Consider the following 15,016-nt stretch of genomic DNA (forward strand, 5'->3'; position numbering starts at 1 on the left):
TTGTAAATAAACTGTCATGTTTGGCTTAAGGTGCCTAACCCACATGCAGAACACTCAGAGGCAGGAGAAAAGTTCAAAGATTTATTGAAATGTTTAAGCACAATGAATGAACAGATCCAGAGGGAAATTTGTCTGGTCACGAGTGGGTTCTGAAAAGCACACAGAGTTATCAGATCCAGGACTGGTCACGAGTGGGTTCACTGCAGCAGAGGGGTTAATGGAGGTCCAGGTAATTTGCAGTGTGAGAGTGTGCAGGGCTGTACCTGTTATGGAGCAGAGCAGAGCAGCAGAGGGGGGGAACCTTAAGGGTCCAGAGTAGGGTTGGGAATTGAAAAGATTTTCACGATTCCGATTCCCTTTTCGATTCTATGAAATGATTCGATTCTTTATCGATTCTTTTTTCGATACCAATTTGGGGGAAAAAGGAGAACAAACAGTTTGATTATCAGCATCAACTTTGTTTACTTAACTATTGCACAATCTTACAAACTCAACAAGATCAAGATGTCCACAGGAAATGTGAAACTGGAGTAACATCTGTGTTTAAATGAAAAATAAATATACAAGAACAAACTTAATAACCAACAATGTCTAATAACAAATGATGGGATAATAACCTATTTTAAATAACAAAAAATACTAATTATAAAAGAGTAGTAGGGAAAATTAACAGTTATTTTGCAGAAAGATGAGCATATCTGCTTTTTCTGGAAGGATACGGGATCTTTCAGGGCTTATGGTGTCTCCAGCCATGGAGAACACCCTCTCAGATGGGGTGGAGGAAGCCTGCACACAGAGGTAGTTTTCAGCCAGTCAGATAGCAAGGGCAGCGTATCTTGCTTGTTCCACCACCACAGTGTGGCGCTATCCCTGCAGGCGATGGAGGGCAAGCTTTTATAGAGCTGGATTTCCTGATCTACCCTCTGGGCTAAGGAAAGACGGGGCTTTGATTCACAAAGTGACCGCAGCTCGTTGTCTTCCTCCTCGAATAGTTCTTCCAACTTGCGTAACTTGCGTAACTTACGTAACTTACGTAAAAAACGTGACGTAAGTCGTGCTCCCCAGAGCCGGCGCTCTAGGCTCTGGTGCTGCGGGAATCGAAAAAAGAATCGTTCAGTGAGCTGCCAAACGATGCCATGGAATCGGAAAATACGGAACCGGTTCTTAACAGGAACCGGTTTTCGATTCCCATCCCTAGTCCAGAGGCTGTCGGCAGGCTGAGGGTTAGGCAGAGGCAGAGCTTGGTTTGAGTGTTGGCAGATAACAGATTTGAGTTTTCCTTCCAGTTTCTTCTGAGAGTGGGCAGGCAGATCTTTAGACAGGAATAATTCTCCAGGGTTCTTCAGAGAACGGACAGGCAGATTTCTGACAGAGAAACTCTTCAGGGTTTCAGGTTTCAGGCAGGCTCAATCTAGGAAGCAAAGAGGAGAAAACAGATCAGGTCAGATTCAGGCTTTAAGGGAGTCAGAGGTTCAGACAGGCAGGTTGGCTCAGGCTTGCTAACCGTTACTGGCAAACACTCTGGCACTGGAAAGAAGTCTTCTGCCTCCTTAAATACGGATCTCCTGATGAGCAGACGAGCGACAGGTGGTGCAATCAGCTCCGGCTCCAGGAGATCTCGTACGCCCTCTGGTGGAGAAAGTGGACAGACCTCCAGATCCCAACAGTAGACCCATTGAAATACTTCTCCATGGTCTCTCTCTCGGGCTTGGAGATATTATAGAGTCGACTGTTAGGGAGGGGAGCTCCAGGTAACAGATCAATTGCACAGTCATAAGGTCTATGCGGGGGAAGAGAAAGAGCACTAACGTTACTGAAAACTGGTGCAAGGTCGTGGTAATCAGGAGGTACTAAGGAAAGATCAGGTGGGTCAGTCTCCTGACGACCGGCCGGAGACTGAGTCGAAGGTGTGGTGGAGCGGAGACAGGAAATATGGCAGGATGCAGACCAGGACTCAACATGTCTTTTGTACCAATTGATGTGTGGGTTATGATGTTGAAGCCACTCAAAACCAAGGACTATGGATGAACTGGCTGTTCGAAACATGAAGAAGGATATTGTTTCTCTGTGATTGCCGGAGATTAACAGTTCGAGCGGCTTAGTTTGGTGTGTGACCTGAGGTAATCTTTTACCGTCGAGGGCTGAGACTCTCAGAGGTTTATTCAATGGGGTGGTTTCTATATTCAATCAGAACCAGACTGGAGTCTATTAGATTTTTCTCACAACCAGAGTCTGTTAATGCTGAAAGCGTGAGGGATTGATCCGAGAGAAACAGAGTGGCAGGTAACAGCAGGCGAGGAGATTTCTCAGTTTGAAGATGGTCCGCCAAACTCCTCATTTCCTCTGGCGGACCCCGGCTTTTACCTTACGTGGGCAGGTAGAAACAAAGTGACCAGGTTCTTCACAGTACATGCAAAGGTTCCCCCTAACTCTCCTTTGCCTCTCCTCAGATGTGAGCCTGGTGTGACCGATCTGCATTGGCTCTACTTCTGAGGATTCAGGAGGGAGAGACGTAATGAGTCTTTGATACAGGGACAGATACAATGGATTTCGGCTCTTAGATCTGGACTCAGCGTCAGAGGGCACTGAGGGAAAAGTAGTGTCATTAGTCTTAGCTGCTGGGTCAGAAACAGAAAAAGCATGGCTTCTAAATCTGGACTTAAATCTGGCTCGCAGTCTGTTATCCAACCGGATTGTTAACTTAATGAGCTCCTCCAAGGTTGCTGGCTCATCGAGAGTGGCCAGCTCATCTTTAATAGATTTGTCCAGAGCATGAAAATAAGCGCTTTTGAGCGCAGAATCATTCCATCCGGAAGCTGCAGCTTTAACCCGGAAATCGATTGAAAATTCGGCAACAGTTCTGTTTCCCTGTTTTAATTCCAAAAGACCACGAGATTCGGTGGACTTATCAGTGTCTTGGTTGAAAACTTGCAAGAACTCTTGGATAAATTCCTCAAATGAAAACTCAAAACTAGATTCAGAAGCAAATTTGGCTTCCGCCCATTCGAGGGCTTTTCCGGACAATTGAGACAGAATAAAGGCTATTTTCCTCTTGTCATTAGGGAAACTGGACGGGGAATGTTAAAAAATGAGTTTACATTGGAACAAAAATCCCTTACACTTACTTGGATTGCCAAAAAACTTATCAGGAAGTGAAGGGCGGAACTCAGAAAACAACGGACCGGGTTCTGACCTGAGTAGAGGATTTGTTTCTTGAACCGGAAGTTGAACGGTCTTCGTTCCAGGTGTAGCGTTTTTAAGATAACCGGCTATTTCCTGTAATGAGCTGTTAGTTTGTTCATGACGTGTGTTTAACTCACGGAGGGCGGTGTCGTGGCTCTGAATCAGAGCTTGCTGTTGCTCCAACATCCTCCTGAGTGATTCCACTGGGTTAGTCTGTTGGCCAGAGTGTTCTGTCATGTTTGGCTTAAGGTGCCTAACCCTCATGCAGAACACTCAGAGGCAGGAGAAAAGTTCAAAGATTTATTGAAATGTTTAAGCACAATGAATGAACAGATCCAGAGGGGAATTTGTCTGGTCACGAGTGGGTTCAGAAATGCACACAGAGCTATCAGATCCAGGACTGGTCACGAGTGGGTTCACTGCATCTCCAGGGTTCTTCAGAGAACGGACAGGCAGATTTCTGACAGAGAAACTCTTCAGGGTTTCAGGCAGGCTCAATCTAGGAAGCAAAGAGGAGAAAACAGATCAGGTCAGGTTCAGGCTTTCAGGGAGTCAGAGGTTCAGACAGGCAGGTTGGCTCAGGCTTGCTAACCGTTACTGGCAAACACTCTGGCACTGGAGAGAAGTCTTCTGCCTTCTTAAATACAGATCTCTTGATGAGCAGACGAGCGATAGGTGGTGCAATCAGCTCCGGCTCCAGGAGATCTCGTACGCCCTCTGGTGGAGAAAGTGGACAGACCTCCAGATCCCAACAGTACCCCCCCCTCAACGACCGCCTCCTGGTGGTCCAAAGGAAGTAGATGGCAGAGACTCACGGTAGTCGTCGATCAGAGCTGGGTCAAGAATGAAAGATCCAGGAACCCAAGTAACTTGATCTCCTTAAGCTGCTCCCTCCCTGCAGACAGAAAAAGGGTGTCTAACTTTATTTAATTTTTATTTTGCGTTTGCAGCTGCAGCATTAAACAGATGTTTGAAGTTGTGGGCTTGGTTATAGTTGAGGAAGGGTTACTAGAAACATTATTGGAGACTTGTTAAACTTGTTGCTCAAACAGGTTAAAACAAAGAATGTAAAGAAAAGATTAATGATGGATATTGTAGAATAATAATCACTATTCATATTGTATATTTTTGTTGATACTATTATTACCTCCTCTGTTACCATGCAGTAGATCTTTGTCTTAAGGTGAGCATCACAGGAGGTCCTACTATGAAATGCACTTTTATTATGTTTCTCCTTTTTCTTGAGTTATTAATGAAAACTTTGTTAAGGATGAGTTTTTTAATTGATGCATAAGAAGTGATGATGGGAATCGTGTCACAGGAGAAGGGCAGGGCTAATGTAACTTTACACATTTCTTCATTTCTTATAAAGATTGATTAATCTTTATCTGAAAATATGTCTGTTAATTTCTACTGCTGAATTTACTAAAAGTGTTAAAATAAATTTTCTTCACAGGTGATTTTATTTCAGTATATGATTGTCACTGACCTGACATGTCACATTACAGAGTATAAGATAAGAAACAAATGCTGCCCTTTGTGCCCTGCTGGTAAGACTCAACAAGATAAAACTATTTCTGCTTTTTTTCCTTTTTCTTCTTTATTTAATCACATACTTCTCAGTTTTAGTATTCTTCTATGCTGCCAGGCTTCCAGTTGATTTGAGAATCACACATGAAGCCTTGATTTACTCTTAGCTGTCCTCTAAAATATGTAAACTCTTTATATACAGAATATGTAGACTGTAATTCTTAAAGCGGAGATCTTCAACAGGGTGTCCGCAACCCCTAGGGGGTCCATGGGGGTATTGCATAAGGGTCGCGAAAGTTTTTGTTGATTAGAATTTTTTTTTATAATCCCCCTGCAATTTTTTCCACTAATTGAAATGTCTTTAAATCAACATTAACATGAATTCAACACACTGTAGTGAACAGATAAATGGAGGCAGAAGATGTCTTTCAGTCATCAATGCACACATTCAGCGACACACAGGAGCTCTTTCAAACTGGACACCATTTAATTCACGACACCTGTCCCATCAACCAGGAATCAGAAAAACTTTAATAATCCCAGGGAGGGATTACTTTAGTTACATTACTGCGTCTGTAATAGAGTGACTATAGAACCAGTTTAATAGAACACTATTTCATACAATATATATAATTTGGGGGTCCCCGCTCCATCTCACCATCAGTTTGGGGTCCTTGGCCTGGAAAGAAGACTCCTAGAAGAAGTTAATATTTTTCAAGAGCCTAAATTCTTTATAGTTCATAATAATAACCACAATCACAACCTTACTTAACATGTTAAATAAGTGAGATCAATACAAAAGGCTGAATTTTAGATCTAAAAGTATTTCTTACATTTATTTTTGTCAAATTAGTTTAAACGTGCTTTTAAAGTAATTTAAAGCAATTTTAATGATTTCAAACGAGAATAGTTATGAATAGATTTTATTAAAATGATTTCCCAGAGGTGCTCCTCATGCCAAGAAACATCCATTAAACTTGATAATGATCCAGATCATGTGTGAGTTTTAGCTATCGGTGTAATTCACAATTAGGGTGTTTCTGTTTCAGTCTAAAAAAATTTGAGCATATATTTTAAGTTAAGTTAATCAAGAAGTGGTTGAAGCAAAAACTGACATCATTGTTTAAAGTTGTAGTTTATATTTATATATTTTTACCAAATAGATATTTATTGTCAGAAATTATTTGACTTACATATTAATTTTCATTCTTAGAAGCAGTTTTTTTTACCTTGATTAATTTTGCAAATCTGTTAAATTTGACTAATCTATAGATTAGTGTAGTGTCGCTTTTGATTTTGAAATCAAGTATGTGACTTAATACCCTGTTACCGTGACACTACCAGGGTGCTAATTAATAATTTGCTCACAGGAATGTTGTTTTTACCAAACATCTCATTATAAGGGTTGTTATTTGGCCCATAATATTGAGGCTGCATAATTTGTAGATGTCAGAGGGTTACCTTAAAAAAAAACAGCCATAGTTCACAGCTAGAACTTCAGATTTTCTTAGTTTAGAATAAACCTTATTAGTCCCCTAATGTTAAGGAACCACAGAAAGCATATTTATATGATCTTGTTAATCCTTAAGGTTATAATCTGCTCTCAGCACTCCTTAATGTCTGACTAACACTCAGTGTTATTTTAAACAGCCTTATCAATTTGATCTTTATTTTGCCTTTTTGGATTCTACTGTTTGTGACCAAATACAGATTTTCTTGCTAAATCTTTATTGTGATGAGCTTTGGATCTTTTGCCTCATTTATATGTCTTTGCAATTAAAGATGAAATTCCAGAATTGCGATTGTTATTTTCCTTTTCTAACAGGGAATCGAGTGAAAACAGACTGCACTGAGTTCAGAGATACATCCTGTCTACGCTGTGCTGATGGAACATATATGGAGACTCCTACTGGGAAAAAGCATTGCAACCCATGCAAGAGATGTGATGAAGGTGAAATGTCTCATTTTATTCCTCAGTATCACTGAAGTTTTTTTTTTTTTCCTTCAAATATCTTGATTAAGGGAAAAAAATGACAAAAAAATAATATGAAAATGAATAAATACACATATGAATGTATAAATGAACAGGTAAAGAGTATGCACCATTATATATATAAATACACATAAAATTTTATAAAACTAAAATAAATACAAAAATAAATATAGTGTGGTCATAAAAAAGGCTAATTCTTGTTTTTTGCTTTGCTTGTATTTCTCTATGTATTTATTTGTTATGTTTTTTTTCCCTTTTGAAACAATTTTTTTGTTCCTTCATTTATTTCTACTTCTATTTATTTTTATTTCCACATTTCTGTCTCTGTGGTTCTAATATTCGTCTTTAGCGTTATTGGTTAACTGGGAGAGTCAGACAGAAGCAAACGGTTCATACATGGATGCAGAGCAGAAGGATGTCTGAATAAATCCTAACAGACCATCACATCATGACCTCAGAGAAAACCTGGAACTGAACCTTCTCCTCCTGCTCTACTGTTCATCATCTTTCACCTGCTGTGTCTCTACTTGCTTCTCAGCTGCTGATGCTGAAGGCTCTGCCCGCTCTGCCTCTGTGTTTTCTGCTACTCCTTAGAGATGCTGAGCTGAGCCGAGGAGGACAGAGATTTTACAAAAATGAACCAACAGGCTGCATATAAGGTCTCATATCGGCCTCTGTTAAGTTAAATAAAATCCATAGACAAATTATATTATTTGTATTTTGATTCCGCTAATTAATACAGGCTTCCTTTCTGGTAACCTTTTAAATCCTGTTTTCCATCGTATCCACTATAATTTATCCATGCATAAATAGTTTCTGTCTGATTCTCCCAGTTAACCAATCATGCTGAAGATAATTATTAGAACCACCAACCTCATTAACAAACAGAGACAGAAATCTAGAAATAAATCAAATAAATGTGGGGATTAATGGAGACTGTGTACATGCACAACAAAGGGGAAAAATAATAAAAATACATAGATACAACAAAAATAAATAGTCATTTTCATAATTTAATTTCAGATTTATTTTTTGCCATTTTTTTCCCTCTTAAATAAATATGCTTCCCCAGACATTGTTTTTTATTCCAAGCAAAAAAATCATTTTTGTCTGACATAATAAGTTTGTTCTATGTTGGCAAGTTCTGGTCTGAGGCTAAAAATCAGATGTTCACGATCATCAGATACAGTTTGTGAAGCTCTGGAAGGACATTTCTGTACTGATGTTATTGAAGGCAGCTGTAATGCTGCAAAAAAGCACAGCAGCTGTAAACCTGGACAATATATTAGCAAGAAAGGTAAAATTTTAAAACAACCATGGTTTCATATTTACATTTTAATTTTTAATCATAATACATTATTTATTCATATCTCTTCTACATAGAATCAGTGTTAATGTGGATTGAAATCATTCTTCATTCTCACAGGAACGTTGCTGTCAGACACTGAATGCTCTGAATGCAGCAGAGGAACATTTTCTAATGGTTCATTAACACTCTGTCAGCCACACACACAGTAAGAGAATCTATAGATCTATAGACACATCTAGATTTTTCACCAGGAGTGAACTTGTTTGATCAGATGAATTTATGTAAATGGTTCTCTGTGTGATTCCAGGTGTGAGGAGCTAAACCTTTGGCTGGTTAAAGAAGGAACAACTTTAACTGAGAGAGTGTGGAGAAAAAAATATAGATGTGGCTGCAGCTGTTGGGATTTCTGTTGTATTAGTGTTGTGTGTGGGAATAGCTGTGGTTTATTTTGTTCTCTGGAAGAAAAATTACTTATAATGCGGTGAGCTTCCTTTTATTTACAGACTAAATTCTTAAGAGACTAAAATAGACTTCTGAGTCCTGTCATTACTAGAAAAAGTTATTTACTTGACTTCTGTGTTTCTGCTCGACAGGAAACCAAAGACAAAAAGAAAATGGATAAAATTCCTACAAAACTCAGAGAGGTATGTTTATTTCACAGCTTTGATTTTTTCACCCTTATTGCATTTATTTTGTGATGACATCATTTCTTTGACTATTTTACCAAAGAGGGCACCAGATCTCCTCCAGAGGGTTCTCTACTTATGGCCGGGGATGTGGAAGGAAATGGAGGATCAGTAAAGACAGCAGTTGAGAGAGGAGCTCAGACCTTACAGCTGGATGCAGCATCAGAATGTTGTTGGAATGTTGAACCGTCTGTTAAAAAGACTTTCTCAGAGCAGACTTGTTCATAGATGCAGAAACATCTAACTTCCTGCACACCTGTGTGGTTTTATGGAGCCTAGTAAAACTGTAACTAGTAAAACGTCTCTGAAAGATGGAAGATGATGGAGGTTAAAAAATTCCAACTCTGTTCAAGAAGCTGAATCTGATTGGGGTGATTGTTGGAAAACTGGCTGCGGAGCTGAATGTAAATAGAACCACGATAACTAGTGGGAATCATTTTATGACCCAATGAGAACCTGTTTCTACCCAACATTGATCTCTGATTATCGGTGGATATAAAGCAGCACCTTCCATCCTGTCAGAGGAATAGAGAATGAGATTAGTTCATTAAAACAAAGGAAACTCCGTCACAGTTTGAGCACAAAAAAAAAGAACAAACTTTATAGAGATTTCATAAGGTATAGATCCTTGGAGGTAGAGAATAAATATAAGAAATACAAGAATAAATTAACTGCTATTCTACGAATAGCTAAACAGGATTATTACTGTAAATTATTAGATAGAAATAAGAAAAACATTAAAGGGATTTGGAATGTATTAAATAATATTATCAAGAAAAACTCAGGAAAAATTAGTTTTCCGCAGTTTTTTATAAATAATGATGACAATTTTGAGGACAGTAATGACATTGCTCATAATTTTAATACATTTTTTGTGAGTGTGGGTCCATTACTTGCAGAACAAATCCCAGATCCTTCAACAACTGGAGCTCTAAGTGAAAGATTAATCAGCAGAAATCCCCACTCAATTTTTCTTACTGCAGTGGGAGAAAAGGAAATGATAGATATTGTCAATAAATGTAAAAGCAAAAGGTCAGCTGACTGTGATGGCATTGATATGTCAATAATTAAGAAGGTAATTGAGGAAATCATTCAGCCTCTGACTTACATCTGTAATTTGTCATTTCAATCGGGTAAATTTCCAAATAAGATGAAAATGGCTAAAGTTATTCCACTCTATAAATCTGGGGACAGACACCATTTCACAAATTATAGGCCTGTTTCTTTACTTCCACAGTTCTCCAAAATTTTGGAGAAATTATTCGTGGGTAGATTAGATACTTTCATTAATAAACATAAACTGCTTTCCGAAAGTCAATATGGATTTAGGTCACAAAGATCTACAGCAATGGCTGTCATCGAATTGATAGAAGAAGTCACCTGTGCTTTAGATAACAAGAAATCTGCAGTAGGTGTATTCATTGATCTCAAAAAAGCTTTTGATACAATAAATCATGAAATATTACTTAAGAAATTGGATCGTTATGGCATACGGGGAGTAGTCCTCCAGTGGATGAAAAGTTATTTAAGTAACAGGCAACAATTTGTGCAAATGGGTGACTTCCAATCATCATGCTTGGACATTGTTTGTGGTGTCCCCCAGGGGTCAGTACTGGGGCCAAAATTGTTTATTCTTTATATTAATGACATCTGTAAAGTTTCTACAATACTAAAATTTGTTTTGTTTGCAGATGATACTAATATTTTTTGTACAGGTGATAATTTGGATCAACTTGTAGCTGATATCAATTTAGAGTTATGTCAACTTAAGACATGGTTTCATATTAATAAATTATCATTAAATTTGGATAAAACCAAGTTTATGTTGTTTGGAAACTGCAAAACTAATGTACATATCCTAATAGACAACGTAACAGTTGAGAGAGTTAATGAAATTAAGTTTTTGGGAATAATGATAGACAATAAAATTTGCTGGAAACCTCACATAAAATACATTCAAACAAAATTATCCAGAAGTATTGCTGTTCTCAGCAAAACCAAACATTTTCTAAATTATGCTGCCCTTCATATTCTGTATTGCTCACTGATCTTACCTTACTTGAATTACTGTGTGGAAATATGGGGCAACACCTACAAAACCTTGCTGCGTCCGTTATGTACATTACAAAAAAGGGCCATCAGAATGGTCCATAAGGCAGGATTCCATGACCATACTAACGTACTATTTATAGAGTCCCGCCTCCTCAAACTCCCTGATCTGGTAGAATTCCAAACAGCTCAGCTTATGTATAAAGCTAGAAATAAACAACTACCAGAGAACATTCAAAATCTGTTCACTAATAGAGTTGGGGGCTATGATTATCGGGAATACCTTAACTTCAGAACCCAGAGGGTTCGAACCACCATGAAGAGAATGTGCATTTCAGTCAGTGGTGTGAGGGTCTGAAATAAACTCCAGAAAGAACTTAAGCAATGTCCAAGCATGCGTCTGTTTAAAAAAAGGCTCAAACTGTTGTTCCTCAAAATGTACTGTGATGAGGAGGTGAGGTGAATGGTATCACTGCTGAGCACTGTGTGTGGGTGTGTATGCTGTGTGTATGAATGGGGGTGCTGGGCCCTCTCCTCTGCTCCTGGTCCTCTGCTCCTGCGGCCTGACGCTGCAGTTGTTGAAGAGGATGGATCTCAGTACTCAGAGTGCTGTGGAACGTGGGTGTGAATGTGGATTTAGGCCAGATGTGTGCGTAGGTAGGCATGTGTGCGTGCATATGTGTGAAGATGTAAATATTGGTATGTAAATGGGTATGTTTATGTATGAATGTGGGTGTGAAAAAAAAAATATATATATATAAAAATAAAAAAAGATAATAAAAAAATTAAAAATAACAACAAAACATAGATGTTAAACAGGAAGGTACTTTTAGGTTGCTTTCAGTGCAACTAGAGGGAAAAGGGGTATGATAGATAAGTTCTACTTCTTCATACCCCTTTTCAGACAATTTACAGTAAGAAATAATCAATGACAGACATTAGGGAAAATATAATGCTTGTTAAGGGTAAACATTGTTTAGTGCATTTCTATTTATGTTCAAATTATTTAAATCGAATCGGAACAAGAAATTTAAATTAATATTTACCATCATTTTTTATGTGATACACATTTGTTAGTATTTCTGAAATTGATTTAATTATTGTTATTATTTGATCATTTCTGAAATTGGAATTGTTCTATTTATTATTATTTGTTCTTTTGATTCATTTATATTATTTGTTAATTTGATTTATTTATTTTATTTTTTTTGTTACTAATATTATTGTCTGAAATAAATAAATAAATAAAAATTAAATAAAATAAATATTTTCTCTGCTCGTAAACCTATAAAGTTAATTTCCATTTCTGACATAATTCTAATAACCTTCAGTAGTTTTTGAATTGGTAAAACCTTTCAGAGGTTGGCAGATTTGAAAGTCCTGAAACATTGTTTGATTAATGATTGATCAGCTGGTGTTAGTAATAGCCTTGACAGTTTTTTAATCATGTTTACAAAGTCCATTCACTATTCTTTAAACAACTCCTCTAACATTTTGCAAACATCACATTCTACAGATATGGAGGCAGACTGAAGAGGAAACCTAACTAGTGTTTTATGTGAAGGTCACCCTGGATCTGGGAAAAATTCTGAAGATGGAAAGAATGAAGCCTGCAATTCCAAGGACCAAATCGATCTACAGAATTTAACTGTTATTAAGGAGAGAAAAGATTCAGCCTGAGGTTTTCTCACTTTAAAGGACCAAATAATTCAATTCAGTTTATTTATATATATTGTGCCAATTCACAACACATGTCATCTCAAGGCACTTTACAGTTCACCAGATCATCCAGTCAAATTGATTCAAAGTAATAAATTATGAAAGCTGAATTCTCCATTTCTTAAGCCTGAGCTCAGCGTATGAGGACTCTTTCACAACTCCATCCATCCTGCTCCCTATTACCTTGGATGGGTCGCCAGTCTGCCGCAGGGTAACACAGAGACGCACAAAGACATACAACCATGCATATTAACAATTTACAGAAGCCAATTAACCTAATAGTGATGTTTTTTGGGCTGTGGGATGAAGCCAGAGTACCTGGAGAGAACCTGTGCATGCACAGGGAGAACATGCAAACTCCATGCAGGAAAGCCAGGAATCAAACCTGCAACCTTCTTGCTGCATGACGACAGCTCCACCGCAGAGCCCTCTTTCAATTCAATTCAGTTTATTTATATAGCGCCAAATTCACAACGCATGTCATCTCAAGGCACTTTACAGTTCAACCAGATCATATAGTCAAATCGATACAAAGTTTTCTATCTAAGGAAAACCAGTTGATTGCATTGAGTCATCGACTCAAATACAATCCCTCACACTAAGCATGCTTGTAGTAACAGTGGAGAGGAAAAACTCCCTTTTAACAGGAAGAAACCTCCAGCAGAACCAGGCTCAGTGTGAGCGGCCATCTGCCGAGGCCGACTGGGGTTCAAGGAGACAGAAGCAGACATACAAATAGCAGCTGTAAACGGCGGCCCCGTCCAGGAAACACACAGCCAGGCAGACAAGCTCCAAGGCAGCTCCCATGTCAGAGGATGAAGAGAGCACATCCACTCAGTCACGGTCAGAGAAACAGGACCACACTGGAAAACAGGCCGATCTCCAACATCTATAAACAAGGGTGTTGATGGAAGCAGCACAGCTGATATTTCTTTCCAGGATGACGTCACAGCCAAACAGGAACAGACGAGGCAAAGCTACTCTGAGGAAAAGCAGAGAGAGCAGAAGGTTAGAGATTGAACTAACAGATTCTGCACAATAGGAGAACAGAGAGAGAATGAAGCAGAATGATGAAATGGGGGTCCCTATGTCCTCCAAAAGTCTAAGCCTATAGCAGCATAACTATAGAGATAGCTCAGGATAACCTGAGCCACCCTAACTATAAGCTTTATCAAAAAGGAAAGTTTTAAGCCTAGCCTTAAAAGTAGACAGGGTGTCTGCCTCACGGACTAAAACTGGTAGTTGGTTCCACAGGAGAGGAGCCTGATAACTAAAAGATCTGCCTCCCATTCTACTTTTAGAAATTCTAGGAACCACTAGTAAACCTGCAGATTGAGAGCGAAGTGCTCTGTTAGGAACATAAGGAACAATCAGATCTCTGATATAAGATGGAGCTTGGCCATTTAAGGCTTTATATGTGAGAAGGAGGATTTTAAATTCTATTCTTGATTTAACAGGAAGCCAATGAAGAGAAGCCAGGATAGGCGAGATATGATCTCTCTTTTTCATTTTCATTAGAACTCTGGCTGCAGCATTTTGGATCAGCTGAAGGCTTTTAACTGCAGTTTGTGGACTTCCTGATAGTAAAGAATTACAATAGTCCAGCCTTGAAGTAACAAATGCATGGACTAGTTTCTCATCCCTGAACAGGATATTTCTATTTTTTGCAATAAGATGATAGAAGGAAAGTCTTTGATATGGGATTTAAATGACAGGTCCTGATGAAAAATAACACCACGATTTTTTACTTTATTATCTGAAATCAGTTTAATCCCATCCAAACGAAGTGACTGACTAATCAGCTTATTTTTCAAAGACTCTGGTCCAAAGACTATAACTTCTGTTTTGTCTGCATTCAGAAGCAGAAAGTTAAGAGTCATCCAGGTGTTTATGTCTTCGAGACATGCCTGTAATCTATGTAATGGGTTAGCTTCGTCTGGATTATAGACAGATAAACTTGTGTCATATAATTGTGTCACAAAATGTCATATTTGTGTTTCCCTTTGTTCTTTATTTTTTTCTCATTCTCAACTCCACTAAGTAGGCTGCATGTCACTGTAGAAAGACACACCTACTTCCTGGTTTCTAGGGATCTGACTTCAGTCACATCCATTGGTTCCCTCAGTTCCACCTCAACCAATGGCTCATAACCACCTGCAATAACCTGCTCATAAGGAGAGCGCAGCAGATTGAGGCAGCTTGTCACAGCCAGATGACTTGTGAGCCAGACATTGGTTAGCAGCTGCTTGTGCCTTTAGTGGAGTGGTTCATTTATGGTTAGCCATTTTGGGTTTGTGTTTAGTAGCCTGTGCCAGTATATTTTGTTGTGTTTTGCTTATGTGCATCTTTACTAGCTTGAGGCCAGAAAGAGGGTGGAGTTAGGGCCAGAGTCCTCACTGATTGCCACACTGAGTCTTTCTTTGTTAGTTACATTAGGTGTAGTGGTGCTGTGCTCTCTGTGTTTTTTAGTAAGAATCCCCTTTGTTTAAATGTATAATTAGGCATGATCCTCCTTTTGAGGATCTCTTATTTCACTTTGTTATTTTC

General features: G+C 38.6%; 1 protein-coding gene and 1 long non-coding RNA gene across 2 annotated transcripts; both read left to right on the forward strand.

The window, feature by feature from the left end:
* Window positions 1–4,657: 4,657 nt before the first annotated feature.
* Window positions 4,658–8,224, forward strand: LOC119772563 (tumor necrosis factor receptor superfamily member 14-like). The gene is made up of 4 exons (XM_038269019.1): window positions 4,658–4,733; window positions 6,539–6,689; window positions 7,849–8,003; window positions 8,133–8,224. Exons 1-4 carry the CDS (start codon window positions 4,658–4,660, stop codon window positions 8,222–8,224), a joined length of 474 nt encoding a protein of 157 aa, XP_038124947.1.
* Window positions 8,225–8,328: 104 nt separating this feature from the next.
* On the forward strand, window positions 8,329–8,873 carry LOC119772577. Its single transcript, XR_005279279.1, has 3 exons — window positions 8,329–8,496; window positions 8,609–8,659; window positions 8,745–8,873. It is a non-coding gene; the product is annotated as an uncharacterized LOC119772577 (long non-coding RNA).
* The last annotated feature ends 6,143 nt before the right edge of the window (window positions 8,874–15,016 follow it).

This window comes from Cyprinodon tularosa, unplaced genomic scaffold, assembly GCF_016077235.1.
Source record: "Cyprinodon tularosa strain WSP-4 unplaced genomic scaffold, ASM1607723v1 ctg716, whole genome shotgun sequence".
Lineage (NCBI taxonomy): Eukaryota > Metazoa > Chordata > Actinopteri > Cyprinodontiformes > Cyprinodontidae > Cyprinodon > Cyprinodon tularosa.

What these genes read in the sequence shown, in the direction of transcription:
- LOC119772563 (XM_038269019.1), top strand. Translation starts at nt 4,658, where the DNA reads ATGATTGTCACTGACCTGACATGTCACATTACAGAGTATAAGATAAGA. An exon ending in CTGCCCTTTGTGCCCTGCTG is followed by an intron (nt 4,734 to 6,538) that starts GTAAGACTCAAC and finishes CTTTTCTAACAG; the next exon opens with GGAATCGAGTGAAAACAGAC. An exon ending in ATGTCTCATTTTATTCCTCA is followed by an intron (nt 6,690 to 7,848) that starts GTATCACTGAAG and finishes TATGTTGGCAAG; the next exon opens with TTCTGGTCTGAGGCTAAAAA.